At 46.3% G+C, this 17,547-nt stretch overlaps 2 protein-coding genes across 2 annotated transcripts; one reads left to right on the forward strand and one right to left on the reverse strand.

Moving 5' to 3' along the window:
- Nucleotides 1–1,313: 1,313 nt before the first annotated feature.
- Nucleotides 1,314–2,157, forward strand: LOC147414216 (uncharacterized). Its single transcript, XM_086474898.1, has one exon. It carries the CDS (start codon nt 1,361–1,363, stop codon nt 2,111–2,113), a length of 753 nt encoding a protein of 250 aa, XP_086331024.1. The 5' UTR covers nt 1,314–1,360; the 3' UTR covers nt 2,114–2,157.
- Nucleotides 2,158–5,204: 3,047 nt separating this feature from the next.
- Nucleotides 5,205–15,988, reverse strand: IFT52 (intraflagellar transport 52). Its single transcript, XM_009951087.2, has 13 exons — nt 15,806–15,988; nt 14,846–14,933; nt 14,459–14,588; nt 13,511–13,586; nt 13,354–13,425; nt 12,535–12,661; nt 10,726–10,812; nt 9,967–10,035; nt 9,065–9,219; nt 7,953–8,040; nt 6,774–6,882; nt 6,105–6,250; nt 5,205–5,541 (listed from the first exon to the last, which is right to left on the reverse strand). Exons 1-13 carry the CDS (start codon nt 15,922–15,924, stop codon nt 5,494–5,496), a joined length of 1,314 nt encoding a protein of 437 aa, XP_009949389.2. The 5' UTR covers nt 15,925–15,988; the 3' UTR covers nt 5,205–5,493.
- Nucleotides 15,989–17,547: the final 1,559 nt, after the last annotated feature.

A 17,547-nucleotide genomic window follows, 5' to 3' on the forward strand; every position in this document is an offset into this window, starting at 1 on the left:
GCCAGCGTTTTAGGGTAAACAACACAGAACTAAAGGGAGGTGTCACCTTGTTGGGGACCCTCCCTAAGTGTTGTGTCTAAGCAGGAGGGCTCTGTGTGTCCTCCTCCTCCTCCTCCTGCAGCAGCAGAGGACCATCGCTCCTGTGAACACCCTCTGCCCTCCAGGGCTGCCCGCTAACAGGCTACCAACACAACCCAGCCCTTGCAGGACCCAGTTTGCCTTCAGCAGTTACTCACGGCCCACAGCGACTGCCCTGTGCTCAAGAAGAAGCAAACAAAACCCCCTCCCTCTCCCAAACTAGCTTAATTAGGAAATTAGCCTGTTAATTAATTACCAGAACTATAAAACCGCTATAAGCAACACTAGCAAAAAAGGATCAAGCCCTCAGAGGGAGTCTCTATAGAAGCTGAAGGTAAGCAGTACTTTTTACTTCCCTAGTATTTCTCACATACTATTTTTTTTAATTATCTTTAAGGAAAAAGTATTTTAGTTTCTTAAGACTTTCTTACTAGACTGACTATGCAGCCCCCCCTTTGTAGGACATTCAGGAGTTTTGTACCTCTGCTTTTAATGTGTTCAGCATAAAAATGGTTTCAGACCACAGTAGCTGCCTGTGTTTGCTGACCTGCCCTGTTCCCTCTGGGGGTGGCTGGAAGGCAGCTGCTGACAGAGCTGGTGGTGAGAGCTTCCCTCCCAGGCAGAGGGGGAGCATGAAGGAAGCTCCAGCCCATGAAGCAGAAGGCATGAGACCTGCCAGGAGGGCCTGTCCCCGAGGACTTCCCACAGTGCCCTGTGTGGGCTGTGGGACCCCACGGGTCTGTGGGTGGGGGTTGCCACATGTGGGACTAAGATGAGAGCTGCTCCTCAACCTCTCCCACTCTAACCAGAGCCTGGTTTTAGTGCCTCCCTCTCAGAGGGACTTAACTGGGGTTAATGGTCCTCTGACCTGAGGAACAAGGATGAAGTGTCTTATCTCTCAGGAAAACCAGTTCCATCTCAGTACCACTAACAGGTGTAGTGGTTTACTAACACTCCCTACTCCCTGCACAAACCTAAGAGTAGTGGTATATAGGCTGAGGCCCAACAAATACAACTCCAGGGAGGTTCCATGATGACCTCCAAGCAATAAGCAGGCCATGGTGCAACTGCGCTGCTCCAGAAGCCAATGACAGGCTGGATGCCCACCTACCTGTCCCAGATCCTGCTCACCTCCTTGCTCTTCTACGCAAGATTGAGACAGGATTTTGAAGAGATCGGCCCTGCTATTCTAAGTCTGCAATTTGCTAGTGAACAGTAATACCTTTATTCTGACAGGGATGTCCTGATCTCCATAAGCCTGAGAGTGGTGGGATTCTGCACCATGATGTCCACCAAGAGGCATGGTACCAGCATCCTGACCATAAAGGAAATCCTAGAAAATGGGTTTGTGGCTGAGGTCTCCAGCCATACCCATTCTTCTCCTGTCCACAGTTATTACATGGACTCTAGCACTGCCTCCAAAGCAGACACCTGGGAGCTTCTCATGGACTTGGACAATGCAAAAAAAGGCAGTTCTCTGTGTGTTGTCAAGCAGCCAGAGTCTCTGAGCAGCTGTGTGAAGACTGACCTGCACAACCTGACCCAGGGCATCTCTGACCTCAGTCTTGTCTGCTCCTGCAAGACCCACCACAGCCAGGCCACCTTTGACCTGTCTGGTTTGCCTTGTGAGCATCCCAGCAGAGCAGGCTGCCTGATGGATGTGGTGCTGCAGAACACCTCAACGCCATGCAAGAAAGGAAAGCACCCCGAAGTACTGGAAAGCCTGCTCTCCAAGAGCACTGAGCTCATCAGCGACCTCTCAACCCTTGGGAAGACTCCAGCACCTAGATGGGAGATCTCAGCAATAAAAGCCCCCCTGGATACCAGCCTGTCCCTTGATGCAAGTACTGAGGAGTTAAGGTTACTGGGATGCTCCAAACTGGATGTGTCGTCTCTGGAGACCTCTGTACTAATTCCTCTGGCTTGGCCTGGAGCCTTCAAGAGGCACCCTATGCTGCTCCACAGGTCTGCCACCCCTGAGACCCAGCTGAGCGATCTTGACCCCGTCCCCGGGTTTCTGCAGCAGGCTCTGTGAGGCGGCTGCCCGGGCTCCACGCCGGAGGGCGGTAGGCTGCGGGGTGCCCGCCCGCAGGGGAGCACAGAGCTGCCAGCCACGCCGCAGCGCGGCCGAGGGAGCCCCCCTGCCCTGCCCTGAGCCAGGGGCTGCCCTCCCGGGTGACCGAAACGGCCCACGGCCTGGGGCGCTGCTGGATGGAGGGCGCTCAAGCTGTGGACGGTGGCTAGCGTCAGCTGAGCAGCAGCCCTCCTGCCTTCCCCCCTCCTCCCCGATCGCTGTCTTCGGTATCAATGCAATAAAGGCATCAGTTTCACTCTGTGCGGGGTCTCTCATACTCTCTGCCTGGCCTGCAGTTAAGCTGCGCAGCGCCGGCCGGGGCCCGCGGACGGCCCCGGCTCCAGCCGAACCGAGGCCCGGGCTGCCGGTAAAACCCCACCGAGAGCAGCCACCGCCAGCACCTTCCCCCCCGCCGCGGGGCCGCCACGGAGCTCCGGCGGAGCGGGCCCGTCTGCGGCCGGGGCCGGCTGAGGAGGGGCGAGACGCCGCGACAAGATGGCCGAGCTCCCGGGCGGGGAGCCCCGCGGCAGCCACCGCCCCGGCCCCGCTCCCAGGTGCGCGGCCCGCGACCGCCCCGCCCGTCCGCCCCCGTTACCTGGCAGAGGGGCCCGGGGAGGTCTCGGTGAAGGAGCGGCGCCGGAGCGCGGCCCGGGCCCCCGCCGCAGGCCCATGGCGGCGGCGCCGCCCGGGCTGCCGGAGCCGGCCGGCTGCCGGGGCCCGCCGCTGCCCACGGGGAGCGCGGGCAGGGAGGCGGCGGCCGGGCGGGAGGCGCCGCCGGGACTGGGGATCCCTCTTCTGGCACACTGGGGGAACAACAGCCTGAGAGCGGCGGGACCGGCCCGGCCCGGCCCGGGCAGCGGCAGGGCGCCACCGCGCCGCCCGCCAGGCGCAGCGGAGGAGAAACCGGCCTCCCGAGCCGCCCCGCCGTGCGCCGGTGCCACCCTCCCGGCACCGGTTTTAGGCAGGATGTGAATCCTCGTCCCGGCGGGGGGAATTCCGCGAGGGTCTGCCGGCACGCAGAGCTGCAGGGACAGCTCAGTCTGTGCCCACGTCTCGGTCCGAGGAACGGGAACGAGTCCCCCCCCGCCGCAGGTCCGGCGCTCCCGTTCCTGCTTCCCGCCTTACAGCCACTTGCTCTCCTTTTTTTTCTTTCCCATCACGGCTTCCAGCGCACACAAAGACAAGGAGAATGACTTGTTAAATACAATCATAAATACCACTTTCCAGGGCATTTACAGTTGTAACCAACACGCACTCCCCCCTCTTCTTTTCGGGACAGAGTAAGGGAGGAGAAGTCCTGTTGCATGAGAGGACAGAAACAAAAAAGGGAAAGCAGCAAGAGTTGCTTGGAACCAACTTTTGTGAATTACAGCAATAACTTCATTAATGTGTAAACTCCATGGCCAGCAGCATGCCTGACCTTCCCGTAGCCTAGCCTCACTTCATGAAAGCCCTCACCTGCTTGTACTCCCTCAATATTCTGTCAGCCATAAACTTTACATGTATCCTATACCCATTACCAAAGCAAGCACTTCTATTTACAAAATAAGAGCTTAAATACTTCTAGAGGGCCAAAGGGATAGCTTTGAGAGAGAGATGCAAGCTATTGCCTCCGCATGGATTTCCCACTAGGGCTTCTGGCCAAATAACATCCGTTCAGTGAAAAATCTTGTTCTTTTTCTTCAGCTGTCAGCGAGGCACTACAGACAAACAGTAAACAGGGAGCTGCTTGTACTCTCGGGCTGCTCAGATGACTTTTTTTCTGAACCATATCAGAACATCAGGAACGGGTGACAAAACAACTCCAAAAAAGGGCCCGGAAAGAGAAAGTATGTACAGTTTGAAGTATAAACACCAGAGAACAGTACAAACCAGATCTATAATTAGGAAGAGGATCACACAGTTGTTTGGTTCGACTGCAGTCTGTGCCGGTTGACTGATTGGTATTGATACTGCAGAGGAAAGATTAAGCTTATTGTGTAAATCTGTAGCTGGAATGTACAAAGTACTCTGTGTGACAAACGCAACCACGCCATTAAACAAAAATAAATGAAAGAGGAAGGAACAAACCATTACAAACATGCTGCTATGAAAAAGGCACGTCTGCAGCGTAAGCAGAGATACAACCACTTCTGCTAACACTCTGTTGGCATATCTCAACCGGTCAAGCATGTGACACCTTCAGAAAAACCTGTGCCAAGCTGGCATGAGAAGCATGAAGCAATGTAAAATTAGAAGATTTTGTGGGGGATAAAGATTTTTCCCAAAAAGCTCTGACATTAACATGGCAGAGCAAGATGAAGCACAGGCGTCACAAAGGCTGCACGGAAGAGCGGGGCAAGAATTTACATTTCAGTTTGGGTGTCAGATTAAATACAAAATTTTTTGGATGTCAAAGTGCAATCTCTCAAAAAAAATTTTTTGATGTAAAAAAAAGTCCTTGCACCACAGACAGACGGTGTTAATGATGGTGATGAGTCTCTTCTTCTCACCCCTCATCGCTGGCTGTATTTTTGCTGTGCATTGAGCTTCAACATTTCATGGTCAATGAATTTCAGTTGAATTTCCATTCTTATGCATTGCTATCTCTGGGAATGGGCTAGATATCAAATCACTGTAAGTAAAAATATCCCTGAATTTCTGCACAGTATCACATTTTCTTAATAACGATCCATTAAATCTTAAGAGTCTTTTTCATCCAAATGCGACCCCTTCTTTTCAAAATGATGTCTTTCCTGTCTTACACAAGGCAGCAATCTGCAACAATGTCCTTACTGTTGAATTGCAATCCTTCCCCTCCCTTGGAAGAAATGTTCTCCTTCTACAGTACCAAACCCACCTGTCCTTGGTTCACTTTGGCACAGAGACAAAAGAAGACTGCCTCGGGGTGACAGACTAGTGTATTTTCAGCAGCCCCTGTATTTATGGCTGTACTTTCTTTTCCACAGCTCACAAACCAAAGAACAATCTTTCCCACACTGCAATTAAGGAGTACACTGGGAGAACCCATGGTAAGCCTTAGTACAAGAAAATAAATACTGGAGCCAGAAAGAAGGAGTCAAACTACATTTTTTTAGTACAAGATTTTTCATGTATTATAAAATTACAGTTTCAATAAAGAAGTAGAAAAATAGGAAATTATTTTGAAAGTACTTGCAAAATACAAGCACTTCCCCAAAAGGCATTCATTATGCAAACTACCACATGTAAATGATGCAAACATTCAGTGAACTACTGAGACGTTCCCAATCAACATAGTGAACACAGAGGTTGAAAAAAAAAACAAACGGATAAGTATGTTTTTACCAAGAGACCTCTCTCAAACTGGGGAAAGCCAGGTCTCAGTTACCATTCTGGAATCCAGCTTCACTTGTGTCAGTATCGTGTTCCTTAGGCAAGGGGAGAGAGGAAAAAAAACCCAAGAAAAAAAAAAATTAACAAAAGTGTAGAAATGTCAGATTTTTGTCTTAACCAGCCTCTTTGAGAAACAGGGACTACTTGTTAGTAGAAACAGCTGATCTGCCAATATGCTCCAAACAGACTGAAGCATCAAATTTACTATGAATGATTATTTCAACGCAGTACTGCCTGTGAGTAACAAAGCTGGTGTCACATCTACGTTGTAGCATCAGCAAGCACTGTGCACATTCATGAGGGCAGGCTGCTTTCCCTCAGTGCACCATGAATGAGCTGTATTTCGCTGCAGTTACCAAAACTACACTTGTATGTATTAATCCCCCAATTAAAATAAATGAGGGACTTCATAAATTCAGCACTACACATTCTATACAGATTAACAGTCCTAAGTATTCCGGATCACGCTTCACTGGTCTAAAGGTCTTAACGCAGCACTCTACCTCTTGCCTGTGACAAGTGTAGCTGCTACAAAGATCTATTGGCCTCAGGGCTGATACTACCAACTATTCACTTGTAGCTCTGTTATTGAAAATACCTGATTCAGTTTCTTAAACTCAACCACTTGGAAGAAGATATGCTCCAGGATATGTTTTGCATCTTGTTTCTCCTTTGGGAGTTTACTTGTTACCCCTAGGATATCGCCACATTTTCGCACATAAAACTCCAGGTCATCGTCGGTACCTAAACAAAGATCCCAGGGAAGAAGGCACTTGAGTATCACACATATCTGTTATCAGCTGGGCAAAAACTTACTACAGATCTCCACTTGTTGTTGGTATTCTGGGAGGTTGAGTCCTATAACTAAGCTCAGCACACTAACCATGATGTATTCCTGCAGCTAGTACCTTCTCATCTCGTTTAGACTTAAGGTGTGTTTAGAACAACCTTAACATTTTAACTTCAAAGCATAAAGAGACAAGAAAGGCGTGAAATAAATCGGCAAGAGCATGCAAAGCAATTTATGCATGACATATGAAAGAGCAGGCAGAAAGACAGTAAAATACCATGTAACAAACAAAATGAAATGTCATGGTACATCAAATAATGTTACCAGTTTCCAAGGCCTTTCAATTTCTTGGCCCAGGATGATAGCAGTGGATTTTCTTAACTAAGGCTCACGTTTTAAAATCAAATACCACAATTTTACTCCAAAAACTTTGAACTTTATATATAGATGCGTAAACAACCAGTCTGCTTCACTTACACTTGTTTGTAATCTCTGCAAGACGAGCTTTCTCAGAGGAAAAAGTTTCATCCAAGTCAAACAGCTCCAGAGGGGGAGGAGGCAATTCTCTGAAAGCAGGTGGAAAAACCTTGAAAAGAAGAATTAGCATGGTTTATTGCCACATATTTTTCTTACTCTTTACAGATCTCCAAGACAATAGTCTTGGACTTAGATTGGACTTGAAGAAACCTTTTATGAAGTCAAAAGCAACTCCAAAGCCCACAGTACAAAGGTACATCGTTTTAAAAATTCCATTTCTGTTTTGTAAAAATAACCGAATATTCCAAAAGAGTTTAGTCACAAGTAGGCCAGAATCACCACCGAGTATCACAACTAGACATACTGCATTTGCAGTGTGTTTTTGGTGGTCCCACGCGTTCCAGGCAATCGCTGAGGTACTAAGCTCACTGTGACAGCTCACCTTGGACACATATTCACGTTCATTCTGGTAGGAGTATTTCCTTTTTCACACAGTCACCACTAATGCCACAAGTTAGATTTGTGTTTTTAAAGAGCAGCACAATGAGACAGTACTTTCAGTTGCAGCCCTGCAGCTATAAGGACACCAGTAATGGCTCCTCAGAGGCCAGGGTAAAGAAGGATGGAGCCATGACAGCAAAACTCAGATACCTGCTTTTCAACAGGAGTTTGACACCGCCATAGCTCATTTTGTTGCTGCCAGCCCAAACCTCTGCTGGCTAAAGTTTGGGCAGCCCTTGCTGTGAAAGTCCAACTTCCCCAAAGGATACGGAGGATGGAAGAAGAGTGGGACAGACTGCTCCTCCCCTGGCAGCAGTCAGTACCTTACTGACACCACCACTGCTCTCTGAAATACCCCACCCCATTTTCACAGCAAAGGCTGAACCAGCACCTCACAGGACTGCGAGCAGCTACTCAGCTGAGGGCTTAGACACACAAGGTATTCTGCTGTGGGACCAGATGCTACATTTTCAAGCTCTGTTGATAAAAACTGAAAGCGTAAATAAGCGCTCTTTCCTACAAGATAGTCCCTGCAATGTATTCAACTCCCAAGTGATCAATTATTACTACAGCATTTCTCACTTTTTTTTTTTTCTGAAAGAACTATGGAAACGACACACAGAGGTTTTATATGAAACAGGTTTCTCCGTGCGCTGTATTAGAAAGGAAATTACTCACAGCGGGCTGGAGGACAGGTAGTGGAGTCTCAAATTGAGGCTGAATGAGCTGGAGAGGTTCATGTTTCACGTTCAGTTGTTCATAAGCTCTGCAGCACAGAAGAAAATGAAGTATGAGAGAAGAAATGACACAACATCCATTTCCACTTGCAGGCTATAGAGGCTTTTTATGAAGACACCACGGTCAACAGTATGCACAGTCATAGCATAAAAAAACCCTGGATGTCTAATTTTAGAAGGACCCCAGAGAACTACATATCAGTAATAACTGACTTCTACAGCAAGCAAATTAGGTAAAATTATGACAGAGAAGAAAATAATGATAGGTGGATATCTAAGACAATAAAAAAGAAGGAAGTCACACCTCAATTCTTCAAGCAACTTTTAAAGTGATGAACGTGCATGAGGAAAAAGAGATCCAGTTCAAAAAGAGCAGACTTGGGGTTTCAAAAAGGTTTTTCAGGAAGTCCGTAACTAAAAGCTATTTAAACCCCCTATTTGTTATAGGATCAGAACGGAGATCGCACTATGAATTCATATCCAGTGAAAATACAAGAAATACAGAGTAAGAAGAAAGAGTGTCCACAACAGAGTGGAGATCCACAGAATCTGTAGTAAGCCTGCTACTGTTCAACGTGTTCATGCATAAGCAGGGTAACAGATGAGTTGTGTATGAGGGACGAAGCTGCTAGCAGTACAAAACTGGTAAAACTGAGCAGCAGAGCAACCTCAGGACACAATTATTGGGAAATGCAAAGATGAATGAAATGCAGCTTCAGTAAACGCCAAATAATACAAAGGTGGAAAAACAACCAGCTCTCAGTTATCACTCCAGAAAGAACCTAATGTCACTGCAGACAGTTCTACTAAAAATACCAGTTCACTGAATCAGCAGAAGACAGAAAAAAGGAAAAAGAAATGTCAGCGACTAGAGCTAAGAGAAGAAGCAAGAGAAAACATCACTGTCACACAGTACAAATCAATCTTCTGGTATATCCATACTCAGAATGTGCCTACAGCTCCGTCCCTTCTGCTCTGAGGCAGGCACAGTTAAGCACAAACAGAAAACGCAGAACACAGACTAGAAGTGAATAAAAAACCACAGCTGCTGACTTGATAACTGAAGGGAGGGCAGTTGTATCCAGCTGATAGAGAGATGTATCAAACAGCTTTGTGAAGTCTCTTGGGTTCTCATCTCCTTCTTGCAGACAGACTCGCAGCTGCTCAGACAGCGCAGCTGTATCTGGGAGCATGGTATAATCTGAAATCTGAACACACACACACACACAGATACACCTACGATTTAAAAAGACCAACCCATTGACAGTCTCCCTCTAGTTTATCTCTCACTTAAAATCTCACCCAGAAGTAATTATTTCACTCTTTACCAGGTATGAGACCCTTTGCAGTGCAGCTTACTAGATGAGGAAACTGTGCAAACTCCATTCCCTTAGCTGTAAAGCGACTCACCACACGGACGTTGTATCCGGATTTCTGTTAATTCTTCAAAATTAAGAGAGACAGCTTACTAGTTGACTGTGCAAGGCTGTCGCTATCTTTATGCAGCGTATACAATTTTATCACACACGGGATTTACAAATAAAAACAGCGCTTGCATACATCAGTTGAAAAAACAACTAAAATTGATACACAGGTTGATCCCTCCACAAACACAGAAAATCCGCCTTCACCTCACGCACATTCCTCTTGTCTGAGGGCCTAGAGCGAAGTGTGAACTTATTACGCTGGAGCAGCAAATGATCTCACAAACGTGGGCAAATTGGAAAGACTTTCACAAATGAGATCTGATAATGAATAGCAATCTAAGCCTGAGAGACGCAACACCAGTATTTCTTACACCTAATCCGCCTACTCCATCTTAGACCCTGAACAAAGGGGCTGCAACAAGAGCGTCCATCAAGCTGTTAATCGCTTTGTGCTAAATGCACGGTTTGCCAAAACCAGTGCTGCTAGATCACATTATTATTTACCTCCTCGTGATGGATCTCTCTTACCTCAGGGTCCTCCATATCCATCTGGTTTAAATGGATATCTGATGTTGTAAGCCACTGGAAAAGCACATCCTGGAGAAAAGAAAAACTGAATTAATTTCAGGAGGGTCCAAGTAACCTTGTATTATGATTAAACATTCCTATTAAACCTATTAAATAACACAGCATGAAACAGAAGAAAAAAATGGGTAATAAAGAGTATCTGTGGAGAAAATACAAACTTTTTTTGTGTTTACATAGGGAGGCAATGAGTCATGGCAATGAGCACGCTTTGAGGGAGGTGCACACTTTCAGGAACACCTCAGCAGGAAACTCCCTTTCTTACATATCACAACGTTACATACCCCACTTTGGAAAGTGCATTACAAACTCCAGGTACCAGGAGCTATATACGCAAATTTTATTATTAATCAGTAGCCATAACCAAGTGCTGAAGAAGCTAAGAAAAAGTAGCAAATAAAAAAACCCCCCGACTTAATACTTAAATATTAATAACAATGAAACGGTGAACAGAAGTAGGAAAAGCTTTTCAGAGTCCTATAACATTAATAATAAACTATATCTTTAAAAACTCCTTCCCGTTAGCTGTGCTCTAACAAATTCCTCAGGATGCTAGTATTGGGTGAGAATCTCCATACTGAATCCATTTCATAGCTGTCTGGCTGTAAGAGGAAGCTAATGAGTTTGGATCACTTTGTAAGTGCTGTGAAGGTCCACTAAGACTTTTTTAAAAAAATACAAAAAACAACAACAACAACTTACCATGATCTTACCATTTTCTTCTTTATCTAAATATTGATCACTGAACATGTGGGAAGATCCCAGCGCTGCCATCTTTCCACCTTGACTCTATCAACAAAGAACACAATACAGCAAAATACACTCTCAAATCACAGTTTTAGAGACAATCGTTAATGCCACCTAATTACAAAGTGATATAAACAAACAGGAAATTTTGCCATAAGGAGTGGCAAAAGCAGTGTCAAACTTGGCAAGCTCACAAAAGCACCGCAGCGTTGTAAGTGTCTATGCTCTTAAGGCTCATAAATTTATTAAAAATACTGATCTACATTTCATAAGACTAGACAGACAATTGGTGGCAATCAAAAAAAAAACCAACCCGGAGAATATCATCAACGATAGCTGCACTTAAGTTATTTTTGCAGAAAAAGAACACTTTTTTTCAATCAAGTAAAAAACCATTAAGTGAAATGAATGCATGATTCGCTTTCTGCAACCCATTCTGCAGGGCTCAGAATGTAAACCTAGAGGCCAGCGACACACGTGCACGACAATACAGCACATACCCATGTCAGCTCATGAGAGAAGAATTTGGTAATTTTATTATTTGTAAAATAAAATGCAAAATATGCAGGTCATTATATTTTAATTTAGCTAAATCAAACATGCACGAAAATGCCTTCATGAAACATCTTCGGAGTTGTTCTCCAAGATTAATCCTTCCACAAGGACATACATAAGAAACAGTAAGTTCAACAGAACAAGAAACTCAGCAAAACAGAACAGAATGAAAACTGCTGTAATAAATTTGAAGATATATCAAATAAAGCTCCAGATTGTTTAACAAATTTCTGATGTTTCACACTCCATGTTTCACAAGATTTTAACCTGAATTCTACATGCTTTACCCACAGTAGCATAACTGGGTAGCGTCCTCTGCTCTTACTTTCCATTCCTTCACTTTCTGTTGCTATTCTTTACCATATCTCTCTTTCACTCCGCGAGATTTTGTTTTCCACCTACCAAGTTTCTCTGCTCTGCTTGAGAGACAACTTCTGTCTCTGGCCTCATCTTCTACCCTTGTGTCCATAATTTCCTTGAGCTAGATAGAAAAAATTATGCCACCTATTTGACATTTTATTATATTTTACTGATAGCTGCAGATAAAATGCGAGCAGTAAGTGTACTTGTAAGTTCACTTCATGCTGCTGTATTGTTGTTTATTTCAGCTACAACATTGGGGGATGAAGTTGAGCATCTCCAGATGAAAAAAATCACCTTCCTAACAAAGATATCAAAAAACTACAGTCGTGTTAAAAACTCATCTACAGAGTAAAAAATGTGTTAACGTTTTCATGTTCACTAACAATATTAATCCTTTGTTTGTACCCACCAACTACTACCAGATTTCTGAACTTTTTTTTTTTTTTAATAAATAAACAGGGCTGGATGGGTAAGATAACACACAAAAATCTACTGGTTCCAAGGTGACAGTCCTCTTCCTTAACGCAATATAGCATATTTATGAAGCTAATAACCTTATTTACTAAATGATCACTAAAACAGCAGGAAAAAAACACCAACTTTAAAGAAGAACTAAAAATATCTGTCAACCAAACAAATATATAGACTTTGCTGACCATCAAATTAATTCTCCTCTGAACCCCATGCAAAGAATCTTTCCACAGAAGGAGGCAGGAGCCACAAGGCTCATCTGGACTTTGCAGACGCATCAAAACCAGAAGTGGGTTTGTAAGTACTCCCAGAAAAGACACAATTTTGGCGCGGGGCAGGGGTAGAATGCGTGGTCAGTTAGGTGCAGAGTCATACCTGGTGCTGATAGAACGCCAGAACAGGCCTGTTAAGCGGGAAGCAGACGGATCCTGTTGACAGAACAGCCACTGCTGGCTTCATCACATTCAGGGTGGCACCAAACGGATACACAAAAGTGAGAGCTCTGCAGGGAATTCAGAAACTCTGTAAGTACCGGCATGCAGAGAGGCTGGACATACTTATAAAAGTCAGTCTGTCAGAACTGCAAACCCTCACTGGGCACTGGTGGTGGAACGCCAAGAGTCAGGCTTTCGAACGTTCAGATCATTGTAACGACACCTCAGTCTCTTTCTGCACTCTCTTTCTGGTCACTTATTACTCTAAAAACTGGCTGCAAGGAAGAACACATTTATAGTTCTTAATGGCAAAGCTGTATTCTTCTCAATGCCTTCCTTCTCTGCAGCAGAGAGGGCTGGAAAGCTAAAAACTGCAGTAAATGTCTACCTTACCCTGGGTTAAGACTCTTCAAAAAGAGGTAGGCCTGCTTGTGCCTGCAGCCAGATCGCCCGCTATCTAGAGGTTATCCATATGTACGTTGTTTAATCAAATTCAAATCCAGACTAGAGGCAAAAAGATCTGGTCAGGAGAGTAATAATTCCCTTCAAAACCCATCACTCCTGCTCCTTCGTTAGTTATCAAGCACTACTAAACAGATTCTCCTTTCCAGATATAACCTTGAGGGGCAAGAAGCTGACGTAAGAAAGATGTCAGAAAACCTCAACACAAGCACAACACACTCCTGCTAGATTACAAACCTGCTAATTCCGAGTTACTCTAAATATTTTCACATCAGCTTCCTCAAAGGAAAACACTTACTGTGAGTCATGTCCACTTCCATCTTCATCTGTTGTCTCAAGCACTGTTTTTCTTGCAGCTTCACTGATTCCCCTACAAGATGTTGAAAAGCAAAACTTACTGAAAACAATAGGGATTATAACTTTACAGTAAAGATTTATATACCCCAAATATTTACCTATTCAAAACTCCATCAGAGATCAGTGCTTCTTTTGGGTGGTGGTACTTGTAATATACATTTCGTACCACAGCATCTTGAAGAAGAAAAAAAAAAAAAAAGGAATTTACATCTTAGCTGATCAGTGTGCTCGACACAGCAATGAAAAAGGAGTTCAGCCCTTGGATTCCCCGGGTGGTTGCTTCTAACCACAAAGCTGGCACGTCGCTCCCAAAAGAATTCAAATCAGCCTTCACTACTGTTTCCTTTTGGACACACAGATTTAGAACAGGAATATACACGCAAGTTCAAATAAAAATATGAAAAATAAGCACATCTCCATGTCTTCTGAAAAGCAGAAGGATGATCCAGTTGAAAGAATATGTATCAAGTTTTATAAGCTTAAATTCTTTCTTTATGCACCTTCCATAACTAATCAAATACTGTCGACACAAAAAAAGGCATAGTCTAGAAATGCCACCAAAGACTCTCAAAACACTGTATGAGACTCAGTTGTTTTGGTTGGTTGATTTTTTTCACAGTAGCAGTACAAAACCTAATGAATGGCATTTTATTGGTGTGCTAAACAAAACTGCCACTGTTTATCCAGGCTGAGTATGATGTGATTCAATCCATTCAAACATGTGGAAAAATGTTTTAAATTAAAGGCCTTTTAACCAGGAAATGTCACTAGAATTAATTTTTGTTAGTCAATACCATTACAACTAACAACTACAGCAAAGGAATGGAGATGGCTATGTTGCTATCAAGGTACTCTGCCCATGGAAAGCCCCTGGCGTGCTCCAGCACTACACTGCCATGTACACATAGATCTCAACAAAAAACATCCCTTAGACGAAAAGGTACCTTGTGAGAGGGATCTGCTTGGCTTGTATCTACAAAGGCTGAACCTGCTCTTTAGATTTTGCTGAAAACAGAGGAATAAAAGGTATCAGTGAGCCCCATTACCATTATTGAAAACGATCCCATATTCTTCTAACAAAAAGTTAATATTTGTGCCATCTCGAGACTCTCCGCCTTCTCTCAGCATCACCAGGATGGCTCCACCATCCTCCAGGAATTCCTTCAGAACCGAAAACTAGAACACAAAGATCCAGAAAAAATATATGTGAAAGAAGCTACACACAAGCCTGAAGGAAGTCATACTGAGATGAGGGCAGGTAAATCTTTCTGACTACTTGCAAGTAACTTGATCTTATGAGAAAAGCATTCAAATTTCAATTTGTGTAAATTCATTTAAAGCAGTCTGTTGCAAGGCCTTCTCTGTTGTTTTCTATTCTGCATTAAGCAAATCTTAAAACATAACTAATTTGCAAACAATTACTGACTTCTTACCTCAGCAGCACTGAACTTTTCTCTTGGCCCTGCTGTAATCCACAATTTTACCCCAAACAGTTTCTCAGATGTGATCTCATCTTTTAAGCTATGAATAGATTAATAAAGATACATGTTATTCTTGGATACAGTCCTCAACCACAACTTTTTTCTTCCCCTTTTTCATAAAGGACTGGCAAATAAACATGAAGCAAATCACTTCAGTCACTTTGCATCCTTTTATCTTGGTTTAAAGTTGACAACTCTAGCAAAAACAATCCTTACAAATTTCAACCTACTAAATAGTAAAGCCTTTCTAACGAGGTACTATGGCAGATTCAGAACTGGTATAAACTGTCATAGCTGCTATTAAACTTTGCACCTCATGAGTTTTCTCTCATTCTTTTTTTCTTTTTGCTCTGGGCACATTTTGTAGCAGACAGATAGGCAGTACCATGTGCACAAGGGCTGTTTTCTTTTTATCCCAAACTCTAAACCAAGACAGACTCAAAAGCCTGTATCACAAGTTTCACCTTTATAACTTACACCCTCTCTCTTCCACAGATAAGACAGCTGGAAGCTCTAAGGACAACCATGCACAGCATCCAACAGTGAAATTACAGCTAATGTCACAGAGTGCAATTAACGCAAAGCAGCGCCCTTAGCTTATGATATCCATTCCCAAAGTCGATTTGGGTATTCAGTGCAGATCACACACAAATTCCAGCATCTCGCTACGGCCCCCGGGTGGCCCAGCCCCTCCCCCTGGGGCTGCACAGGGCTGAGTGGCCAACCCGCCCCTCGGCGCTGAGGGGGACGCCCAGAGCCTGGGCAGCTGCGGGGAGACTCCACCCGCGGCAGCACACCCAAGGCGCCTTCGCTCCTGCCTCCCGAGCCCCCTCAGACCACGGGAACGCGGCTTCTCTCCCACGCCAGCGCTCCACCAAACGCTGCCGAGTTCCTGGGAGAGCTGCCCCTCACCTCTGTATCTTCCAGTTACCGCGAAGCCTTTTGCGCAAGGATTTGTAGCTGCCGGCGAGAGTGAAAGCCTCCCCTTTGGACGCGTTGAAGACTATGGCATTCCGCGGGCCCCTCTCCATAGGGTTACCCGGGGTTACCGCAGGGCACGCCGCAGGACGGCAGCTCCCGGGACGTGAAGCGAGCCTCCAAGGCGCTGCTCGCTGGCGGGACCCCCACGGCGGGCGCTGGCCCGGGCCGGGGGGTGGGGTGGGGGTGGGGGTGGGCCCCTGCCCACCGCCGCGGCGGGAAGAGCGGGGCCGGCGGCCGTCCCCGCGGCACGCTCCGCCTAGCAACGCGCCGGCCGCGGGGGCGCATGCGCGGAGGTGGCCGCTCCGAGTGCAGAGGTCGCTGCGATGGCGTGCTCCATTCCCCGGCGGGGGGGGGAGAACGGAACGGCACCATTGCGGTGGGCTGGGGGGGGAGTGGGGCTCCGCGCACACACCCCCACCCCCAGCCCGGGCGTCCCCACCGGGCCGCTCGGCCCGGGCCCCGCGGCCTCCAGCCGCCGAGCGAGGCCGGACCCCCCTGCCAGCGGGCCCGGGCGGGCCCGTGTGCCCTCAGGCAGCTGCCCACCCCCCCGCGCCTCCCCCGGAACAGGTTTCTGGGCCTTGGGCCTAGGTAAAAGCCGGAGTCGCCGTCCTTCTACCAAAGGAGGGGCTTTCTGCATGCAGCAAGCTGTGGGGGTCCAGCCGCCCTCAGGCACCGCAAAACGTTAACGCCCGCCTCTCCTTCCCCCCCACCCCTTAGGCACAGGACAGCGGTGGAAGTATTCGGTGTATATACTTTAATATAAACCATTCATATTTCCCGTTACTTCAATATGTACAAGATAAAGTGATTAAAAAAAAAATACTGTTCCAGCACAAGCATCACACAACTAGAAAGCCCCTTATTTATCCCCGTGTTGCAGTTAGAAGCTCTCAGCCCCATTTCTCCTTCCCACAGCAACAGACTAGAACTTAAAAAAAAAAAAGTGGGAAGTGACATTCAGAAAGTACACCAGCATTTAAATTAAGGCAGAATAAATAACTTTTCTACATCAGTGACAGGCATTTTCAGAGCGGTGCCGGAGCCCAGAGGACTGCTGCTGCCCTCCTGCCTGTGAGGGCTCGGCCCTGGGGGCCCCCCCAGCGCAGGGTGCGGAGCTGGGCTCGGGCTCCCCTCGCTGCGTGCTGTCCTGTGCTCCCCCGTGCTCGGGGCCATGCTCATGGCAGTAGTGTTGGTGTTCCTCAGGCAAGTCAAGCACATGCTGTGAAAGGATCCCCCACACCAAGCAGGGTTTAGCCATAAGGTTATTTCTGGTTTTTTCCAAACAACTCAACCTCTTCCCCACCCCATTTTATCTGGGATTTTCCTCCCACACACTGACTCTTCCATAACAGCTTCCTTGTTGCTTCAGCAGCATCCCAACCCCAGGCCAGGGACAGACATGATCCACTCACCCTGGGGAAGGACTGGCTGGCATGAAAGGCCGCAGTGCAGTTCAGGATTTAGGGACCCGCAGCCACCTCTGGAGCAATAACTGATGAACAGTTTCTCAGCCCAGCTTAGTCCAGGTTGAGTGGCTCAAGGGGCACAGTTTCCCCTCTATCAAGGGCAAAGCAGTTGGACATAGCTGGGCAGAGTTAGCTCAAAAAAAAAAAAGGTGGCCAGGTACAGGGACATGGCTGTTGATGTGAGCAATGGTACATACCTCAACCATA

This window comes from Leptosomus discolor, chromosome 17 (assembly GCF_034619465.1).
Source record: "Leptosomus discolor isolate bLepDis1 chromosome 17, bLepDis1.hap2, whole genome shotgun sequence".
Taxonomy (NCBI): Eukaryota; Metazoa; Chordata; class Aves; order Leptosomiformes; family Leptosomidae; genus Leptosomus; species Leptosomus discolor.